The following is a 23,291-nucleotide window of genomic DNA, read 5'->3' on the forward strand; positions in this document are numbered from 1 at the left end:
GGTCAATGTCAGACCTTGCAATCAAAAGTTAGGGGCGCACTGAAATTATGGCAAGGGTTATTAGCCCCCTAACTTTTGATTGCAAAGTCTGACATTGACCCCCTTTTCAGGAGTTGACCTAGAGCCCACCAAGGCCATGCATATCAAGTTTGGTCAATGTCAGACCTTGCAATACACTGTAAGGCTACTGTCCTCCCCCACTTCCAGTGATGAAGCTAAGCTATGCTAACGGAGCGTCTATTCCCAAAGCTAAAATGCACGCACAGAGACAAAAAAGGTATGCATCTTCTTGTCTAACTCCAGGGAAGATGTTAAATAAGCTAATTTAAAAAAAAAGTGGAGTTATCCTTTAATGACAAGCAAGCAGTGCAAGAATGCGGAAGCATTCTACCGTAGTGGCGTGCAGTAATGCGCCTTTCATTTTCCTTCGCCCAGCGCCCAGGTGCGTGCACCGGCAACGGCGTGCTCGCTCAGGTGCGTGCGTGCGCCGGCGTGCTCGCGCGAGGTGCCCGCGCATGCGCATGAGATCCCGCCTTGGTTCGACACGAGCGGAGCTCAATATATATAAGTCACCGCCCCTTATTCAGTATCCAGAAATAGCTCAATTGGCAAGACTGCATGGCTGTGGATCCTACGGCTCGTTTGCTGGCGAGTTCGAATCCCATCAAATTTTTTTTTTTTAACGTGTATTCTTTCGCCGGTTAAGGTTAGGCATGGTTAAGGTTAAGGTTAGGCATTGTTTCGGAGTTGGTTAAGGTTAGAACGGTTAAGTTTAGGCGCTGTTAAGGAGCTGGTTAAGGTTAGAGTTTGTCAAAGAGAATGGCAATATTCTTTCTATGGTTAAGGTTAGGCATGGTTAAGGTTAAGGTTAGGCATTGTTTCGGAGTTGGTTAAGGTTAGAACGGTTAAGTTTAGGCGCTGTTAAGGAGCTGGTTAAGGTTAGAGTTTGTCAAAGAGAATGGCAATAGACAGCCTATTTCCGCGCGACAGCTCCCAAAGCGCGCCTGAAAAGAAAGGCGCTTTACCGTAGTGGCGTGCGGTGACGAATGCTTCCGCATTTTTGCACTGCTTGCTTGTCATTATGCTACACGCGACCGGACCTGGAAACACAGCTGCTCTGCGGGTCTGCAGCTGGATGCTTCTTGCAAATCTAGCAGCAGCAAGCTCGCGCTGACAACAGCTTTGTCATTATTAGACCGGCTGCTTGGTGAAGCAAGTGCAACGATGAAACAAATGTAATGAACCGTTCATCGCATAGGCTATTTAATTTTAGCCTATTTTAATACAATTCAAATAATCAAATTGTGCTTAGAGGGAATTATTTTCACCGGACATTATGACCAGCACCAAGTCGTTGGGAGGTGGAGATATACATCACGCAAACCCACGATAATGTTGCCGTCTCTCTCTGCCAAATTTCTCAGTTCTTCGCTTGATATAATTAATACAAATGTCCAATATAACGGAATTCGTTAGCTCATAAAAATGTGATTATAACAGACTGCTGTTTATTAATGTCGGGCAGACTGCCCACAGACACCTCAAGTCGGCAGCAGCACGAAGTCTCGAGGGACTTATTTTATTTGGAATATATTAACACTTTGACTGCCGGGACCCGTCTTTAGACGTCTTTCCTGGCCATGCTAAAGTTGCCGGGGGACGCTGTACAGCGTCCTTATATCAATATTTCAAAAATCTGCGATCGGATTCATAATGTCCCTCCGCTGGCCTGAGATCCACCAGCAGGACCCACTGAGCTCTCTGGCGGTTCAGGAGCGCCATCTGGTGGCCGATCGGCGCAACCGCTTAACAGGAAGCGCAGTAGAGGTTTTGCTGGTCGGCCATATTACTTCCGGGCACTCGGTATAGGTTCCGGCACTCTAGCTCGTCACACTACATAGCGATCGATTGCCAATAACTCGATAAACAACATGATTTGGACGTATATACCATTATACAAGCTGGAGATGGACCGGGTAATAATATATCCCATAATGATAAAATTTCTACTCGACGATGATCGCCCAACGGCGCGCGGAGACTGGGGTGAGTTTCAGCGTGTAACGTTACCGTCTTCGATAATAACTGATATTATCAACATTTGACCCACATTAGATGATTGGTATAATGCTGCCCACGGAATTATAAACGCCCCCTCGCCCATCCGGTCAACATCAGATGACGTGTAGTAACTTCTAGAAGTACGTCTAGTTGGAATTTTTTATATCGCGCTGATTGCCATCAAACTGTATTTCATCATCAATATAATGCATTTGGGGCTATATATCACGTTCTGGAGAAAGCTGCAGAAAGAGATGAAAACATACTTATACATTAGACCATACTTTACTATGAATATGTGAATGAAAAAGTTTAACGTTGCTACACAATGAACAATACATATAGGACTTTGAATGGGCCCTAATAATGGCAATGTAGCAATAGAATTTAAAAAGTTATAGCCCTGCAAAGAAGGGGACTTTCTCCATAGACAAATAGCGCTGGCAATCTATGGTATATCATTAATTTAACCTTAGGCAACCAAAGTGTTAATGACTGTATATACGCAAAAGTAGCCTAGTTTTAAAATATTATAAATGCCTTGAGGATGTCATTCTTTATATAGGCCTATCAATTGTTTTTAAGCTCAATAAACTCTGACCGGAATTTATCCCATTTGTCCGGTAGAGTGAAATCTACCGGACACTCAGACCTGCAAAAAAAAATTCTAACGGAAACCCTGATGTACATATGTTATGAGGTGGTGAGAAACTTAACATTACACTCCGATTATTGCTGTGATGTACTTTTATAATTAAATAAATACATTTCATATACATTTGAAATTCATGGTTTGTTGTGTTATCAGTAGTTTATAAATGTACGTTATGGCAATTCATGATGTATTTTTGTAAGTTTGGGTCCCGGGGAAACACCAAATTTCTCTTTTGAGTCTCGAGCTGAAAAAGTTTGGGAACCCCTGCTTTAGGGTCACAAAGACTACAAGTCCAAGGTGAGACTCCTACATTACTTTAGGGTCACAAAGACTACAAGTCCAAGGTGAGACTCCTACATTACTTTAGGGTCACAAAGACTACAAGTCCAAGGTGAGACTCCTACATTACTTTAGGGTCTCAAGACTACAAGTCCAAGGTGAGACTCCTATATTACTTTAGGGCAGCGTTTCCCAAACTCTGGGTCGCGACCCAAAATGGGTTGTGGACCCGTTTTTATTGGTGGCATACAAATGTAATTCAGACTTCAAGAGGCATAGAGGTCTTGTATAACTGATCTGGGAGGACTTCTTGGAAGGCCACATCGGGAGGAAGTATGAATTATTGGGCTCAGTGGAGCAGAATCTGGAGAAACTGATGCCAGGACAGATGGTTGGCGCTCATGAAACTCAACCAGGGTCTGCTATTAAATTGTACGGATTTTGGACCCCTAGCCCTATTTCCTACTCATCGATGACTGTTGAAGGGTAGAGTCCATGCAGTCCATGCTGTTGTTACTCATCGATCACTGTTGAAGGTTAGCGTCCATGCTGTTCTTTATACTGGACAGTAACACCTGCAGCTCCAGCTAGTATGCAATGTAATATGTCCACTCTTCAGTCTATACAAGTCCTGATTTGACTATTCTGAGGTCTAAAGTAACTAGCTCCACCTCCTCAGAATTTCCCCTTTTTTTGTTACATAATATAGTTTCAAGTTTCAAGTTTCTTTAATAGTTGTCATACAGAAGTACAGAATACTTTCATACAAAATGCTTGTTACTGTTACGCTCCAGAGACTGTGCTAGACAAGATAGTATCAAATAACATAGTATAGCATGTAATTTAGAAGAAGAAAATGAGGTCACAGTGTTCGGTATAGACATATGTACAATGTTCTGAGTTACCATATAATATACAATACTATGCAGTGTACTAATGTACAGTACTATCTAGTGCAAAGCAGAAATGGGATGAGGTACAATTTAGGTACAATTTACAGTAAGGTGTACGAGTTGTAGTGCAATCCTTCATCAATAAATATAAAGTGTGGGGAGTGGGTGCTACAGTGTGTTTGTTTAAAGTGAGTGTGTGCGTGTGGATGTGTGTGCTATGTGCGTTTGGTGGTTGTTGTGTAGTGTTCATTCATTGTTCGTTTAGCAGCCTGATGGCCTGGGGATAGAAGCTTCTTCTGAGGTCTTTAATGATTCTCTTAGCCTTGCCCTTCTTTGAGAGTGGTTTTGAAAGTGGGTAGAGATTCGCATTCCTTTACAGCTTTGGGTAGGGCGTTCCACATTGATGTGGCATAATTGCTAAACGTGTTTAGTCCCTTGTTTGAGCCGAATCTGGGTTTAACATGATTTGTGGAGCTCCCTCTGGTGTTGTGATCGTGGTATTCACTGACCTTTGGGAAGTATTTTGACATGTACATGGGTACCATAGTCGTGTAGTGTATCTTGTAGACCAGGCCCATTGCAAGTTGCTGTACTCTGTCGTCTACTCTAAGCCATCCTAGGTTGTCAAAGTGGGCAGGGGTGAGGTGGGTTCTAGTAGTAAGGTCAAGCAGTAGTCTGACCAGTTTGTTTTGTGATGTTTGCAATTTTGTTTTTAGCACCTTTGAGGTGCTTTGGTACCATGAGGTGCAAGCATAGTCGTAGTACCCTTGAATGAGTGCTCCTGCCAGAGTCTTCAGGGTATTCTTGTTTACCAGAGAGGAGATCCGGTACAAGAATCTAGTTCGTTGGTTGACTTTTTTTTATTACATTGGATGCCATTTTGTCACAGGAAAGATTTGCCTCTAGGATGGAACCTAGGTATGTAATTTCATCTTTCCTTGTGACAATATTGTCACCCACTGTAACTGAGAAGCCGTACAGAAGACTGTACAAGAAATTCCTTCTGTAATGTACTGATTTCTTTTGATTTCTCTGTTTGATTGTTTTGTTTTGTTTGGATTTGGCCATGTAAACGTATGTTTCCCATGTCAATAAAGCCCATTTGAAGAGAGAGACTTCACAAAGCCATCGATGCGTAAGCTGTCAACTAAAGCAGCTTGTCACACAGCAGCCAGTGGCTGATACTGTAGTTCACGTAGCCCGCTTGAATGAACTGCGAGAGATAATTCATAACTCGTATACACACACACACGCACTCTGTCTCTGCCATACTGTAGTTAATGTTTTAGCGCGACGTGGGTATATACACTGGCGAGGATGAAAAGCATGTTAGACTATTATAGTTTTGGAACCGCTGCTGCAGAGTTTCTGTCGCACATAGAAGCAGACTCGAGATGAGTTGTTACAGAGCATTATTTTGCTTAGCTTAGTTGGAATACTCAAGTTAGCAGATAACATTGCAGTAGTTAATGTTTTAGCGCGACGTGGGTATATACACTGGTTTGGATGCAAAGCATGTTGGACTACTTTTAATTCATAACGTCCCGTCGGGTCCGCGTGTATTCTCGAGAATGATAATGCAGATTATATTATCCTGACTAAACTTGGAATACCAGAAAATAGATCTTATAGACGGTATGATTTGTTGGAGAAATATGCAGCCCCATGGCGAGATATCCTCGCGAGTTCAGCTGAGAGCAGTGAGTTCAACGACAGACAGCGACAATGTGAGAAACACAATCCCTCCCCCTCTCGCTCTGAAGAATGATATGCATATTAGATCACTCAGTGATTTAACACCTATCAGCGCTGTTTGTGTGTGCGCGTGCATCAGGGCTCGAGACTAACTTTTTTCACCACCGTCCCAGAACCGTCCCGAAATACAATTTTAACCGTCCCAAAGTGAATGTAACCGTCCCAAAAATACCAGTGCATACATTTATTTTTTTTATTTTTTTTTATTAAATTATATAAATTATACTTTTTTTTTATTTATTTTTTTATACAGCTACTGTTTTATATATACTGTTTTAAGTAATAACTAGAAAGTAATGGTATTTATTCAACAACAGGTGATTGATTATGATACTAATACAAATCTATACGGGGCTGCAGCACTGCAGATATACCCTACTCCAACGATCCACACGGACATTACACGGTGTTGCACTCGTTACCAAGTGGCTCTGCAGATATACCCTACTCGGCTACAAGGCTCCGTTGGAGAGGATGTTGTGATTTTTGCACAATAAATATTCAACATTCTCTTTTGAGACTCCGCCTCAGACTCTTATCATTTGGCACTAAAAGCTAAACATTGTCACCGATATGGCTGTCCGCAACATGTCATTAATTGTGTACGCGAGGTGGTTCAGTGACGACGCTAACATGAGCTAGGTTAGCTAGCATGTAGCTGCAGTACTGTACCGGAGGAGAGGTGGGTAGGAAGTAACTTGATGCTGGATGAGCGTATTGCTGCGTTGGGAGGCGGAGATAGTCATTGGATTTGGCAAATCACGCTACGTTTAGACTTCAGTGAACTTAGTCAGCACGAGACATTAACCATTTGACAGCAATATATGCGCGCACTGACAGTCGGCCAATTGACATTTCCTGTGAAAAAAAAATCCTCTCCGTCCCGGATGCGTCCCAGCAAAGATTTCTGTTCGTCCCAAATCAATAATTGATCGTCCCCGGGACGGCGGGACATCGTTAGTCTCGAGCCCTGGCGTGCATGTACGTGATGCGTTGTAGTTCCGTGAATACGGGGATAATTTAGAACTATACAATTTAGCAAGAATTAAACATATTTACAAGTCGTATTACGTTTAGCAAGTAAGGAGTCATATATATTACATCTCGAAGCACTCGAAATTGTCATTTATCTATTTTTATCGATTTCTGAAAAGATGTACTTTTTGAGCATTTGGAAGACATTCGAAATTCTTTTGTTCTCAGCCGACGGGTGCAAACAGGCCCTTGGCCTCTAGAGGGTTAAGTGATTTTACAGTGACGTTAGCTTTGTTTTGTGGCTTAAGGAAGAGCTGGCTATCCAGTATGAAGAGAGTCAGTATGTGCTGAGAGAGGACTCTACCCTTCAACGTAGTCATCCATGTGTAGAAAACTGGGCCAGGGTCCAAAATCCTGAACTTAAACCTTTTTTAAAGCATTGCTTTCCTACTCATCATTTGTGTTATATGAATCGTCAATCACAACGGTCTGTTTCTCTCTCTCTCTCCAGCCGGAGAAGGCAGAAGTCCCGCGGCAGAAGCGGAAGTATGAGAAGAAGCAGAAGGTCCTGGCCTTGTCCTCGGGGGCACTGCACCACTCGGGCCCCGCCGTGTTCAATGCCAAGGACCTCAACCAGTACGACTTCCCCAGCTCGGACGACGAGCCCTTCACCCAGGTACCAGCACGGCGCTCACCGTCTCATACTCATCGACTGCTACAAAGAACGGTGGTTCATAATAGTAGGATGTGACAAATGCAGGATGGTTTTTATTTATTTGGCCCAAAACCGATGGGTAAAAGAAATCTCATGTGTTTTTTTGTTGTTTTGATGGATTACCTGAAATGTAACTAAGGCCATGTTTAGACGGAGAGAGTCTGAACAGAAACCGCAAAAGTCGTCTTGCGGTCTCACTTTTAATGTTGCGTTTAGACTAGTGTTTTGGGATGGAATTCTGCGTGCAGACGAGGCTGTAATGACGCGAGACGACGGAGCCCCGCTGTCACACGATTGGCGCATATGTCACATGACGTGCTGTGAAGACCCGCCCTACTCTGCCTCTGATTCGCAGACTGTGGGTGGGGTAATGTGATTGGACCAAATCAGAGTCACTCACAGACAGTGGGTCCAGTCACTAATAGTTGCGATAGCCGCGGGACAGATTCTTGTGCATTTTAAAAGTACTGCCAATGTAGCCTTCAGGTGATCGCCATGGATAGAATCAGACATGCTTTGTTTACGCTTCTAGGCTACTGGCGCATGCCTGTGATGTAAGCAGTACGCGACGAGAGCCTTGAGAACCCTTTCGTCATAGTTTTATGCGGTTTGACTGTTCAGATGAGAGCGCAAAGGTTTATCGTTTCTAGGATTTCCACCCAGGAAGGTGGTCTCACTTTTTTGCGGATTCTCCCCGCAAAAACGCTGTTGCCGTATAAACAAAAGGCACATTCGAAGAAATATTTTGCCGGTTTCACCCGCGAGCGTTCCCATCTAAACATGGCCCAAGTAATATCAGTGGAATATTTCAGTATCTGTCGAGCAGGGTAATATCCGTCAATGATATATCGGTGCACTGATGTTATTACTCATAATAATAATAATAAATTCAATTTGTAACGCACTTATATTTGTGACAATCTCAAAGTGCTACATTAAAGGAGGTAAAGATAGAAAACATTTATGAATAAAAACTATTAAAAAGAATAAAACCAATGAAATGGAAGAAACATTCAGATACAAAAAAATATATATAATAATAAAAATAAATACTCATTGTATTTTTTCTTGACTATAGCCTCCCTAGGACCTTCTCTCTTACAATACACGTTTGTCCTTTTGATGCTTTTCTATATATATATATATATTATTGTGAACAGCATGTTTACTGTACTCTGCCCTTGAATCTACTCACTAAAGCATGTAGTATTATGGGTTGGATTGCTTGGCTTTTAAACATGCCCCTCCCGTCTCTAGCTGCACTCCGGCTCGTCGGAAGCAGAAGAGGAGAACGACCCAGACGGTGCCTACGCCTTCCACCGGAGAGCAGGCTGCCAGTACCACGCCGTAAGTCACCGCTTTTCAAACGTGTGGGTCTCGTGAAGATCAAAAATGGGCCCTCAAATGAGAAGAAAAAGGTGGATGCATGTCCTGAGCTGTGGCCGGGTTGGGATCATTGTGATCGGCCTCTAGAAAAAGTCTAAACCTTCCCTTGAAGGCAAATGGGATTCTTTCCCTTGAAGGCAGATGGGATTCTTTCCCTTGAAGGCAGATGGGATTCTTTCCTTTGAAGGCAGATGGGATTCTTTGTAGAGTTGAGATCTATGACTTTAATAACTCCGAAGACTGTTTTGAGGTGTCATAGTAGACAAACATTTGGTATGGAAATACCATGTCTGTAAAAAGACTAAAGTCAATTGGTATCTTGAGTAGAATTAATTCATTGATTAATCATTAATGTATTACTAGTTTAATTTATTCTTTATATTATGCATTATAATACTGTTGGGTCTGCCACATGTCCCACATATCTCAATATGATTGTTCTAATCCAAAAGACATTTTTGAGAATAATTTGCTTTGCTAAAAGATATGACCCTTCTGCTCCTCTTCAGAAAATACAAACTTATATCAATTTGTGATGTGAACATATACCAGACTTGTGTATTCATGTATAAATATGTACACCTAACTCATTACCTACCTAAGCCTAATTTCTTGCAATCTCATTTTGCAAACAATGCCCCTGCAAATTGTAGTGTGTTTTCCTTTGTTTGGCTTTGAAGCATTGACGTTGCATAATCATTGTTCTTATTCTTCCTGTATGCATATTAATATTAAAGGAACACGCCAACATTTTGGGAAATTAGCTTACCGTCTTCTCCAGAGAGCTAGGCTAACGTGCAGCCAGATAGCTTTCTACTGAACGCACAAAGAGGAAACTGGTATCATCTTGTCTCTCTCTGGTAAGCTAATTTCCCAAAATATTGGTGTATTCATTTAAGTGCAAATAAACCTAAACTTGATGGACGTCCTGGTATGTTTGCAGGCCCGTCAGGAGCGCGTGGGCAGCTGGCCGTGGTGCGGCCCCTGGGAGGGCGGCCTGGCAGACGCCCGTTACCGCTACAGCCTCACCACGCTCACCGTGCCCCGCCGCTGCCTGGGCGTGGCCCGACGGCGCGTGGGCAGAGGGGGCAGGTCGGTTCACTTATAACCCGGAAATTAATTGAGTTGGGGACCAGGGTTCATTCTTACTGATGAGTGTATATATAGGTGGAGATGCTAACCACTCTCTTCTCTCCGCCTCGCAGGGTGTTGCTGGACCGGGCACACACGGACCACGACAACGTGTTTCACGGGCTGGATCGGGAAACGCTCGACCTGCCGTCTCCTCCTCCTACTGCTACGACGACTCCACGCTCTCAAGCCACCGCCGACAAGTTGGCCAGTACCTCAGAAACAAATACCTCGGACAGAAGCTTGTCCCTGATCTCCGCCTCCCACTCCTCCTCGTCCACCTCTCCTTCCTTCACGGACCTCAGTCAGATGCTGTTGAACATAAAGGCGTGCCGCTGGAGGCACTTTAGGCCACGGACACTCCCACTACACCAGCTGGACCACGCCCACCCGCTCTTCAGGAGGCTGAGTCGGGGCACCAAGCGCACCGCCTCCGGCTTCGGGGGCCAGCCCGCCAAAGCCCACCCCGGGAGCAGGCCGGCCCCCAACCCCGTCGCTGGTGAGTTGACCCCCCGGTGGCGAACACCCACACCGTCGCATACACCTTTTGACAGCCAGGTGCACACGGGGGGGTGACTGTTCATGTAATAAATCTACATTTTGCAATTCTGCAGCAAATATGTTTTCTTAGTCCAGTTTTCTAGATTTTAGATTTTTAATGGGTTAACTTATCTTCCCTGCAGTTTGCACATTTGACCTAATACCTGCAATGTTTCTGCATAAAATGGTCAGGCTGCTCGCAGTTTTCTGGTTCTAGTTCTCACGGCCAGTCTGGCCACTTGATGTTATCTTGCAACATTGTACCGACGGTGTTCATATGACGGTTACTTTTCAATTGGGAGACGCGTCGCGAGGAGGACTGGAATTAGGTTTTAGGATATTGAAATTCCCCTACTGACGATATTGCCGTAAGCTTTTATTTAGAAAAACTCTGACCGGAAGTCTTGTTGTTGTTGCTAGTTTGACACAGGCCTTTCGCTACAAAGTTAATGTTTCAATCTCTGAAGATTCATGAATAAAATGGGCCATGATGGACATACAGCGCTGTAAATTAACACTTGACCACATGTCCGTGGTCAGTGCATATAACTATCCCCGGCTGCCTTTTTCACATCGGAAAGGACGTAGCCTAACGTTATCTGCTTAAACCTTGACTAAACCTCCTCAGTTGGTGATTGTTCTTTTAGAATATATACTGTTACTGTGCCTATGGGTTACGGTATTTTACATTGCACAGTTTGGAGAGCCAGGAGGCTACTGTAGGAGGGACAGAGTTCAGTGTAAAAGTTTACATTCACATTTTCATTCTTTTGCCAACAAGAGCTGACATCTTTCCAAAGTGTTCTCCACTAAGTTGGCCAACATGCAGAAACGTTAGATACATGTAATGTGGGCACCCAAGTGGCGACCCATGTAACTCGCTGTGTCGCGAAGCGGCTGACCCGGGTTCGATTCCCGGACCCGGCGTCCTTTGCCGAATGTCTTCCCCCCGCTCTGTCTCCCGTTCTTCTTCTATCTCTCTCTACCGGACTGCCCGGTAGTACATACAAACAAATAAAAATCTACCAAAAACATAATACAAAAAAATTAAAAAGATACATGTACCGTACTTTTCGCACTATAAGCCGCACCTGACTAAGCCGCAGCAGCTAAATTGAATGATGTGTACATATATAAGCCGCACTGGACTATAAGCCGCATGTGTTTTAATGTTTAATTACCATATGTAAGGAGTGGAGCCTGCGGCTTAATTTGACTCAACACGGGTAACCTCACCCGGCCCGGACACGGAAAGGATTGACAGATTGATTGCTCTTTTTCGATTCTGTGAGTGGTGGTGCATGGTCGTTCTTATATTGAGCTTTAAGTTCCCACCTCTACAGAGAATGACTCCCATTGGGACACAATACTGTCGAACTCATTTACAAGTTGTATTAAGTTTAGCAAATAAGGGAATAGATAAATAACATTTCAATGCAGTAAAAAAAACAATATTTCGATTTTCGGGTTTTGTCCACATATAAGCCGCACCGTTATATAAGCCGCAGGGTCGAAAAATGGGGAAAAAAGCTGCGGCTTATAGTCCGAAAAGTACGGTAATGTTACCTCACCAGTGATGCCACAGATTACTTGTAAAAGTAATCTGATTACTGATTACTCCTTTAAAAAGTAATCTAAGTTACTTTACTGATTACTTGATTATCAGAGTAACTTAGTTACTTTGAAAGTAACTAGGTTACGAAGTCGTCGTCGTTCCCCCAACAGTTTTTTTTAAACGCTTTATTGAAAGTGCATAAATTGTTTTTAACTTGTTTCTCTGCACATAACGTAAATTGTTAAACTAGTGCTTCAGCTTCTGTACCATCAAGTATGGTAAAGCAACAGTCTATGATGCTCACAGCATTAGAGCAGCCAGCCAGTGGTTTTACAAAACCAGTGTATCACATCTAACAAATGCAGGCTGAACTATTCAATTGTTTTTATAAATGTCTCTCTATAAACATACAATCAGTCTCTCTTTAACATGTAAATTAACTGTAAATCTGGCAAATAAGAGCTTTTGCTCTGCCACCATCAACCCTCCTGTACCTAGTCGAAGCGTCGGCTAGTGTTGTGATTCCAGATGCTTTCAATGCAATTGGATGTGCTGTTTTTAGCGGTAGACAGTATTTTGTTTCCTCCGCCGTGAAGTAGTGACTGAGGCTACGTTTAGACGAGCGTTTTGGGGTGGAATTCTGAACAGAAACCGCAAAAGTCATCTTGCGGTTTCACTTTTACTTTTGCCAAGCGTTTTGGGGTGGAATTCTCCGACGACGGAGCCCTGCTGTCACACGATTGGCGCATATGTCACATGACGTGCTGTGAAGACCCGCCCTACTCTGCCTCTGATTCGCAGACTGTGGATGGGGAATGTGATTGAACCAAAGCAGAGTCACTCACAGACAGAGGGACCAGTCACGCCGCGGGACACATTCTTGTATTTAACCCTTTCACTGCCACACCACGTCACTCCCAAAAGAAAAACGGCTCAAAATGTATTTTTGACTGTCGAAAACGAAATAAAATACTGCATTCCGCCTGCATTATGAATTTATGATGAGATAGTAACGAAATAGTAATGCACAGCCACTTGGACAAGTAACTGCAATCAGATTACTGGCTTTTAAAGATTAACGCGTTAGATTACTATTTTCGGGGAAAAGTAATCAGATTACAATAACGCGTTACTGGCATCACTGTACCTCACGTAATGTTACCTTTTTTGATGCAACAATGCGTGAAGCAAGAGAGAAAGGGAAAGAGACTGACTATAAGCACAAGTCAAGATTCCTAACGGATGTTCCATAATTGAATATTGCTCTTATCAGGGACACATGAAGGGCAAATATTAGGGATGCACCGAATGGGAAATTCTTGGCCGAAACCGATACCGAAAGCCGAAAGGCCGAAAATGATTCATAGAATAGAATTTTCTTTACCAATGTTGTGGAACATTATGATTTTGGAAAAATATGATTATGGCAAAACTTAACATAAATAATAAATAATCACTATTATGGGTCCATAAAACATTTATTCAGCACTTCTGAATGCATACAGTACATTAATTCCATCTTTTCTCTGGCTGCCGCAGCGGACATCTGTGCTCTACTGAGCGCACCTTTCTAGTTCCCAGATGAATGCGCTCTCTTGACTCTGCACAGTAGACGTGTGACAGACAGACAGCGTCAATGTGAGAAACACAATCCCCCCCCCCCCCCTCTCGCTCTGAATAATATGCATATTAGATCACTCATAGTAAATAAGGATATAAAAGCATGTTAAAGACGCATTTATTGGACGCGTTGCGCGCAGAGTTTACATAGAAACAGCGCGACTCCCGACAGCGCGACATCATCACAACAACACGCGTTAGGTTACAGGTTGTTTCTGTTTCGGTGATATATTTTCGGTGAAAACTCGTTCGGCCAAAAGCCGAAAGGCCATGGACCTTTGATGGCCATGGACCTTGGATTTTCGGCCGAAAACTTTCGGTGGCCGAAATTTCGGTGCATCCCTAGCAAATATCATGGCCACGTGCACAATATGTAAATGATAATATCGCCCAAGCCTAGCTGGAATTACTGAACTATGTTACAATGGAATAAATACCCTCAAGGAGGGAACTCATTTGAAGTAGTTGGCAGGAACTACAGTGATGCTTGACTTAAATGGAAAAGAGGGTGAATGTGAGAGAGGCCCTATTCCAGACCTGTGTTTCCAGATAATGTCTGGATCCAGCTGAGACTGATTTCAGTTCACACCTGGCATCAGAATGCATCTCAAGTGACCACTTGTGATTGGCTCCCGCTCACTTCCAGACTAAATATGCAAATATACACTTAGGCCTTCACTGTTACTAAAGACACATAATGTAAATGATGCGTTTATATAGCACTTTTATCTAAAGCTCTTTACAATTTGTTCCTCACATTTTACCCATTCGCTCACACATTAAACACATTATTTATGTTACCGTGAAATCCCTTTTCATTTAGAGAGACTACACAACTTTACAAATGATTTATGTTACCGTGAAATCCCTTTTAATTTAGAGAGACTACACAACTTTACAAGTGATTCCTAACAGTTAAAGTGGAGGGGCATCACACTAAACAACCCGCTGGCCATTTATGATTTTCATTATGTGCACTGGCACAGCTTTGGGTTTGGTAACCTAGTTTGTTAGTTAGTCAATTAGTCAAGCTTTCTAACAAAGTGGGGTCCATTTGGTAGTGTATAGCAAAACGTGTAAGCTAATGCTAACTATTTCATTGATGTGAATGGAAAATGCATTCATGGACTCACTATTTCTCGCAATTTTCCCTCAATAAAACATGTAAAATGTTGCCAATTGCATATATATATACATTAAAAAAATTTAAGCCACTGCGAAATTGCTTTACCCAGCTAATTAATATTGATGACTTCCTCGTCAACACATTACACAATGGAACATTACACTCGCACACAAACGCACGCCATTTGGCACTGTATGAATCTCTGGAGCTGTTTTTATAAGGCGGCTTTCTCTTTGCTTTGTAAGAAGCCAAGCTATTTGAGAGAAGGTAATTGCCAAAGTCTCCATGCATGAAATTATTCAGGACACCATTGTGTCTGATCGATCCCTGTGCCTTTTCTGGCTGAAGTAATTTTTTTAACCAATCTACCAATTGACTTGCTCCTATTCTTTACCGGCAGCTTTTAAAGTGTGATCAATTTTCTATTCTCCGTCAACAGTGGCATTTTGAATAGGCGTATTATTTGGTATTCACGCCACGCCACGTCAGTCCCGCTCCACACTCGCGCACACAAACTCACAGGCCAGACTCGATTAACAGTGTTTGATAAATAAATTCATAAGACACATGGGATTTATTAGGGTGTGTGGACACAGAAGCATGGCGTTGAATATAAACTAAAGGTCTTCCTACATCACCCATTAGTTAATATCAGTTCCGGTTGGTGATGCTGCCCATCGGAGTATCGAGGCTTAGTTTAGTTTAACTTTATTTGCACATATAAATAAATAAAAATAAGAACAAGGTAAAACATTGTGCAGGAGAGGTTACTTATGAAATGGCTTATGAAGATACCTCTCCTTAATATTAAAATAAGAACAATGATTATACAATCATCAAGGCTTCAAAGGAAAACACACTACAATTTGCATGGACATTGTTTGCAGGATAAGATGCATTACAATTCATTAAAGTTTTTAGATGTTTTTTGAATAATTATATTGTAGATGTTGACTGTAGTGATGGAAGTAGATTGTTCCAAAGAGATGGTGCTCTGTATTTAGCCTAGGTAGGTCATGAGTTGGCTGTACATATTTATACATGAATACACAAGTCTGGTATATGTTCACATCACAAATGTATAGAAGTTTGTATTTTTCTGAAGAGGGAAACAGGTTATCACTGAGTGGTACCGTAGCAAAGAAGCTGATGTCGTACTGTAGCAAAGAAGCTCATGTCGTACCGTAGCAAAGAAGCTCATGTCGTACCGTAGCAAAGAAGCTCATGTCGTACCGTAGCAAAGAAGCTCATGTCGTACCGTGGCAAAGAAGCTCATGTCGTACCGTGGCAAAGAAGCTCATGTCGTACCGTAGCAAAGAAGCTCATGTCGTACCATGGCAAAGAAGCTCATGTCGTACCGTGGCAAAGAAGCTCATGTCGTACCGTAGCAAAGAAGCTCATGTCGTACCGTAGCAAAGAAGCTCATGTCGTACCGTAGCAAAGAAGCTCATGTCGTACCGTGGCAAAGAAGCTCATGTCGTACCGTGGCAAAGAAGCTCATGTCGTACCGTAGCAAAGAAGCTCATGTCGTACCGTGGCAAAGAAGCTCATGTCGTACCGTGGCAAAGAAGATCATGACGTACCGTGGCAAAGAAGCTCATGTCGTACCGTGGCATAGAAGCTGATGTCGTACCGTAGCAAAGAAGCTGATGTCGTACTGTAGCAAAGTAGCTCATGTCGTACTGTAGCAAAGAAGCTCATGTTGTACCGTGGCAAAGAAGCTGATGTCGTACTGTAGCAAAGAAGCTCATGTTGTACCGTGGCAAAGAAGCTGATGTCGTACTGTAGCAAAGAAGATCATGTCGTACTGTAGCAAAGAAGCTCATGTCGTACTGTAGCAAAGAAGCTCATGTTGTACCGTGGCAAAGAAGCTGATGTCGTACCGTAAAAAAAGGTAATGAATCACAAGATCTACTAGTATCGTGATAATGCAGCATAGTGGGGCCACTGGTGATCCCTGCTCCTCAGAGGCACCTCTGCTTAAAGGAACATGCCAACATTTTGGGAAATTAACTTACCGTCTTCTCCAGAGAGAAACAACGATAAGCTAATTTCCCAAAATATTGGCGTGTTCCTTTTTAATGAACGCATCGGAAGCATTAGAGCTGTAGGGTTGTACTGAAGACGGGAGAGGTCTGGCCCATAGTTCCCTTATCAGAACCATCTATCTGGAGAGGTCTGCCCCATAGTTCCCTTATCAGAACCATCTATCTGGAAAGGCCACATTGTCCAACAAGGGACTCTTGTTGTGTATTAAGCAGAACAACTGAATGTTCAAGTAGCTGCAAGGATGTCTAAATGGAAAATGTCTAAGTTTATAACAAGGTTCTAAATGTGTGCGTCTGCCTCCCTTCAGCTTGTACGGCCGAACAATACCAGCAGCATCAGGAGCAGCTGGCCCTGATGCATAAACAGCAGCTGGAGCAGATCCAGCAGCAACAGCAAGCCAACAGCACCACCACTGCCAACAGCACACAGGTCAGTCCATCTACCTATCTCTGCAAGGCCAACAGCACACAGGTCAGTCCATCTACCTATCTCTGCAAGGCCAACAGCACACAGGTCAGTCCATCTACTTATCTCTGCAAGGCCAACAGCACAGTTCATCTACCTATCTCTGCAAGGCCAACAGCACAGTCCATCTACCTATCTCTGCAAGGCCAACAGCACAGTCCATCTACCCATTTCTGTAAAGCCAACAGTCCATCTACCTATCTCTGTAAAGCCAACAGCATAGTCCATCTACCCATTTCTGTAAACCCAACAGCACAGTCCATCTACCCATCTCTGTAAAGCCAACAACATAGTCCATCTACCTATTTCTGTAAAGTCAACGGCTCACAGGTCAGTCCGCTAGCTAGCTGTGTCTTTCTGTCAGAATATACGTGACCAGGCACAGACTTTAGGTCTTGAGCAATCTTTAAACTGTTTTAGGTCTTGAGCCATCTTTAAAATGTTTTACATGATATGCAAGTACAAGTTCATACCTTCAAAATAAGCCATCACTTGTACAAATCGGTCGGATACTTTTCAATCTGTCTTATTAACCTGTTGAGCCCTAGCCAGATATTCTGAAAATCCGCCTAAAAATACATAAGTAAATGGAAAATTGCTCCACTTCTACAAGGTCCGTTTGCATGTTTTTGGTATCTAGGGATATCTATGGATCTCAGAGAATGTATTCCGAGTGTCGGATATATTGTGTCCGTTACTAGGCTTGAGTAAATTGTAATGAACCAAAAGAGAATATCAACAAAAAAAAATATATATTTTATTTTCATCTTTGATACTTTGAACCATGAACTAAACGGCTCGTTATCATACCAACAAGGGACTAAACACGTTTCGCAATTATGCCACAACAACAATGGACAGTCTCCTCCCCACCGTTTGTATATATTTTTTAATGTACAGTCTCCTCCTCATCATATGTATATATTTACTGTATGGCTGGGCGATATGGCCTAAATATGATATCACGATATTTTCTGACCTTTCGGCGATACACGATACACATCACAATGTTTTTCTTTTTTTCCCCAAACAATTCATTATGAGGCTTGCCAGTATTTGAGTTTGCAAGCTAACATTAAAGACAAAATAAAATACCCATGCATTTAGCATTTTTATATTATATATTAGATTTAGATTATTGGATTATTAGATTATATATTGCATATATTTAGCAATGAGTTATTATATGATTTAGATATGAAATATGATTAATTGAAAATGGGGGACCCTGATGTAAACAAGACGAAAGTCTTTCTCTGGTCTGCATCCCCTTAACAATTGTATGTATTGAGCTGTACTGTACCCATTCTTCAATATGTTAATAAAGTTTTAAATCAATCAATCAATCAATAGCATTTTAGCATTTTTATGAAACTACTGTATATTTGTATGTCTCTAAATGTTTTGATTAATTGAAAAAGGAGGACCCTTATGTAAAAAAGCCGAAAGTCTTTGTCTGGTCTTCATCCTCCAGTCCACTGTACTGTATTGTACCCATTTTGCAATCTGTTAATAAAGTTTTCATTCATTCATTCATTCAGACGGCAAACAGAATCATTTTGATTGACAGTCGAGTCTGCCAATTACGTCACACCGCTTGCACCCGCCCTGCTGTTCTTAGCACCAATCGGCAAGCGTGTTGTGAAGTTGTTTACTTCCAGGGTCCTCCATTGATTTTGACTAGTGCTCACAACATAACGTTAGCTCCCCGCGGCCAACGACTAGATTACCAGCGCTCAGCAGGATGACTAAAACGAGGCATAATGATTTTACTGCAACAAATGTTATAATAAAAGCCTTGCCATACATCTGTCTGATTGAAAACTTTATTAACAGACCGCAGAATGGGCACAACTCAGTCAGCACGGGCTGAGATATGTAGGTCGTCCGCGGATGTTGCTATGTTCGGGTAAATACGCTGATGTTATTGAACGTGTAACTATATAATGTTAATGCCACAAAACGAATGCCTTTGGTAATCATAAGTAGTAACTTTGATGCAGTAGTGTGTGTGCAGGGGAGGAAATTAGGCCACTTTACTGGCCAAATGCTGGTATTTTTTACGTTTGGCTGGTAAAAAATATCAGATACCCGCCAGTTGGCTGGTAAGCCAAAAAGTTAGTTTCCTCCCCTGCTGGCGAGTATACAAAAAAATAAAACATTCTGCAATCACTGCACTGGCAAACGGTGCGCGTCTTCTGAGTGTTCGCTTTAGTTGACAGTGCCACGAGAGCACTGCACAAGACCACCCGCGGACATATAATGTTTAATAAACGTTTGCGCAGTACTGGCCAACCCGCGGACATATAATAATAAAAGTCCCGCGGTACTAGGCTAGCCATCAGGAGCACTCGCAAACAGATAACGTTAAACACAGCAGAAGATGGAAAACAGACAGACTGACCAACGGGGAACTGCATCCAACCCTAGTACAACCCTCGAGTATAAGTTACTAAGGACACATTTAAATCACAGAGGTGTAATGTTAGTCTACTGGAACTGTATACAGTGGTTAGCTTCTAGTTAGCGTTTTAGCTATAGCTGCTTGCTAGCTAACGTTAGCCCCGTGTGCTCAAAGCAGCCAGCTAGGTGTATCTGTTATGACTATAATGTTTCCAAAAAAGCACCGGACTACGACGTAAGGTTAGACATTTTATTTCATGCTCAAAAGCCCCTGGCTTGCACATCGCAGTCACGAAAGGGGCTAGCTCAACCAGTGCACTGTGCACAACAGCACACCAACCCAACTTACGTTACCACAACACTTGACGGTACTTCACAGCACTGTCGTAAGACCACCGTGCTGTCTTAAAGGCACAGTGTGCCTACCCAGATGCATACACAACATTGACACGGCTTGACATACAAAGAAGTAAATATCACAATTAGCGATTTTTTTTGTCTGGTAAAAAATCTGTTTGGCTGGTAAAAAAAATCAGATACTCGCCAGTTGGCTGGTAAGCCAAAAAGTTAGTTTCCTCCCCTGTGTGTGTGGGGGCGGCGTTGTTCAAAAGTTTGAACGTGTGGACCAGATTGACGCGACACAATCCTCTTGGGCAAAACATCACGATATCCACGATACGTTTAAAAAGTGTATCGTTAATGAACTGTACCCGATATTTATATAATATCGCCCAGCCCTTTTACTGTAGGATCTCTGGGTAACAGTACTGTATATTTGCATATCGTATATGTGACAAATGTAACGGTACTATATACCTGTAAGTCATGTATGTCCCAATGTCATGTATGTTGTGTATGTCATAAATGTCACTATGAATTGAAAATGGGGGACCCTGATGATGTAAACAAGACAAACATCTTTCTCTGGTCTGCATCCCCTTAACAATTGTGTGTATTGCTACTGGATTTACCAGATCCAGAGTGAATGAATGAATGAAAACTTTATTTAATACACAAGACCCTCTTCTTCGGACCAAGTAAGGTTTCGTCGATAATCCAATGTACAGTTACCCCACCCCACCTACCCAACCTCCTCCAATGTACAGTTTCTTCGTCAAATGTATATACTCTTTTTTAGACTATTTTTGTATCACAAACAATACTGTATTTGTAAATCTGGTATGTCATAAATGTATAGATGTAGCAGTACTGTATCTGTATGTCGTGTATGTTATGATTAATTGAAAATGGGGGACCCTGATGTAAACAAGATGAAAGTATTTCTCTGGTCTGCATCCCCTTAACAATTGTGTGCATTGAGCTGTACTGTATTGTACCCATTCTGCAATCGGTTAATAAAATGTTCAATCAATCAATATTTAACAGATTGCAGAATGGGTACAATACAGTACGGCTCAATACACACAATTGTTAAGGGGATGCAGACCCAGAGAAAGACGTTTGTCTTGTTTACATCAGGGTCCCCCATTTTCAATTCATAGTGACATTTATGACATTACACAACATTGACATCATGACATTTATGGCATAGTAGGGACATACTACAGGTATATAGTAATGTTACATTTGTGACATATATGATATACAAATTTACAGTAATGTTACCCATAGATCCTAACAGAGAATATATATACATTATGATGGGGAGGAGACTGTACATTAGGAGGAGGGGGTGGTAGAAAACAGATACATACGGTGGGGAGAGAATATACGGTGGGGAGGAGACTGTCTACACAGATACACCTGTGATGTTGCTACGGAGTTAAGCTAATAAAGGTGACTCACAACCACAACAGGGGACTCGCATATTTGTACTGTGAAGTAACTGTTAACACGACAATGACAAATGTGTTGTTTCTGTTTTTCTTCTTGACATACTTGCGGCACACGGAACAAGTTAACTCACCACTACAGCCCGCAGTAGCCTAGCCAGTCTCTTGAAACGCCGCTATCTTCAAACTTCCACTCGAAACGTTATTTTGTTGGGTGGTGCTGCTCATCCTTTTCGTCTGAGAAAACCGCAGTGGTTTTAATTTTTAGTGGCCGGCTTACTCCTTCCATTTAACCAACGCTATTAAGCTAATGCTAGCTAATCGGTATAGCCGCGAGTGCAAGCAGCGTGGCGGCTGTGACGTCTGTAAACAAGGAGAGTTGATGCGCGAGGCTGCAAAAAAGATGACTGTCGTAAAACCAAAACACACCGCAGTTTTTAATTATTTTACATTACTATTTTGTTACCCTGCCATGTGGCGGACAGACCTCTCAGACCTCGCAAATGTCACTCGACCAATAGCCTCCAGATGCAACCGCGGAGCAAGCAGAGTCCTGTGTCTCGAGTCGCTGAGTAATGACTCTGCTTGGCGCAGCCGCGGTAGAAAAAATATTCCCTTTTTCATGATATTTGGCGCCTCTGATTGGCTCAATTTAGTTTAAATCTGTATGCATCTACATCATATTATACCAAGGTAGCCAATTCCGTCAGACTGCGAATCAAATTGATGGATCTCCCCAATCAAATTGCCGGAAATCCGTCTGGAGACTGAACGCTTTAATGCCTCGTATCTGATTATGAGTAAAAAAGGAGTGGGATTAAATAAGTGTATACTTCTTCCCACTCCTTTTCAAATATGTAAATGAAAGAAAGAAAATGTAATTAGTTTGACTTTTGTGTTAAAAAAAAAGTTGTAAATTTATTATTTGAATGGCTTAAGGCTATATCTGTACAAATAAACTTGAATCAAATAAAAAAAAAAACTGCGCTTTGACCTCGAGGTCAAAGGTCAAATGCATGTGGGATATGTAGAAAAGACGAATCATGTCATTTAGATTTTTGACCATCTCTCCCTACGCAGGGCCTGGTGTCCAAGACGTTAGACCAGGCCAGCGCTCAGTTCGCTGCCTCTGCCCTGGTCACCACGGAGCAGCTGCTGGCCCTCAAGACCAAGGAGGAGCTGGCGCTGGGAGCCACGGTCAACGGGGTCCTCTCCCCCTTAGGTACGGCCGCCGCCCGGTTAACCCTTTTACTGCCACACGACAAAGGGTTAACCCGTTCAAGTTTCAAGTTTCAAGTTTCTTTAATAGTTGTCATACAGAAGTACAGAATACTTTTATACAAAATGCTTCTTACTGTTACGCTCCAGAGACTGTGCAAGACAAGATAAGTATGAAATAAAATAACATAGTATAGCATGTAAATTAGAAGTAAAAAAAATTAGGTCAGTGTTCAGTATAGACATATGTACAATGTTCGATGCAGAGTAGACGTAACTGAGTTACCATATAATATACAATACTGTGTAGTGTACTAATATACAATACTATATAGTGCAAGGCAGAAATAGGATGAGGTGCAATTTAGGTACAATTTACAGTAGGTGTACGAGTTGTAGTGCAAATCCTTTATCAAGAAATATAAAGTGTGTTTGTGTGATCTAAAGTGTGGAGAGTGGGTGCTGCAGTGTGTTGTTTGTTTAAGTGAGTGTGTGCGTGTGGGTGTGTGTGCTGTGTGCATTTGATGGTTGTTGCATAGTGTTTATTGTTCGTTTAGCAGCCTGATGGCCTGGGGATAGAAGCTTCTTCTGAGTCTTTCTGTGCTCGCCTTAAGACTCCGGTATCGCTTGCCTGACCGCAGCAGTTCAAAGAGGCAGTTGTTCGGGTGGCTC

General features: G+C 42.4%; 1 protein-coding gene across 4 annotated transcripts in view; it reads left to right on the forward strand.

Annotated features, from left to right (window-relative positions):
• The window catches only part of LOC311227287 (enhancer of polycomb homolog 1-like), a 186,777-nt gene that overhangs the window by 157,881 nt on the left and 5,605 nt on the right, over window positions 1–23,291 (forward strand). For all 4 annotated transcript variants that reach the window (XM_084312883.1, XM_084312881.1, XM_084312884.1 and 1 more), the window contains 6 exons: window positions 7,130–7,294; window positions 8,591–8,680; window positions 9,663–9,811; window positions 9,925–10,349; window positions 17,048–17,169; window positions 22,482–22,623. In XM_084312883.1, the coding sequence (XP_084169009.1) occupies window positions 7,130–7,294; window positions 8,591–8,680; window positions 9,663–9,811; window positions 9,925–10,349; window positions 17,048–17,169; window positions 22,482–22,623 (1,093 nt within the window). The remainder of the gene's footprint in view (window positions 1–7,129; window positions 7,295–8,590; window positions 8,681–9,662; window positions 9,812–9,924; window positions 10,350–17,047; window positions 17,170–22,481; window positions 22,624–23,291) is intronic.

Source organism: Notolepis coatsorum (assembly GCF_963971535.1).
Source record: "Notolepis coatsorum genome assembly, chromosome: 4".
NCBI classification, from domain to species: Eukaryota; Metazoa; Chordata; class Actinopteri; order Aulopiformes; family Paralepididae; genus Notolepis; species Notolepis coatsorum.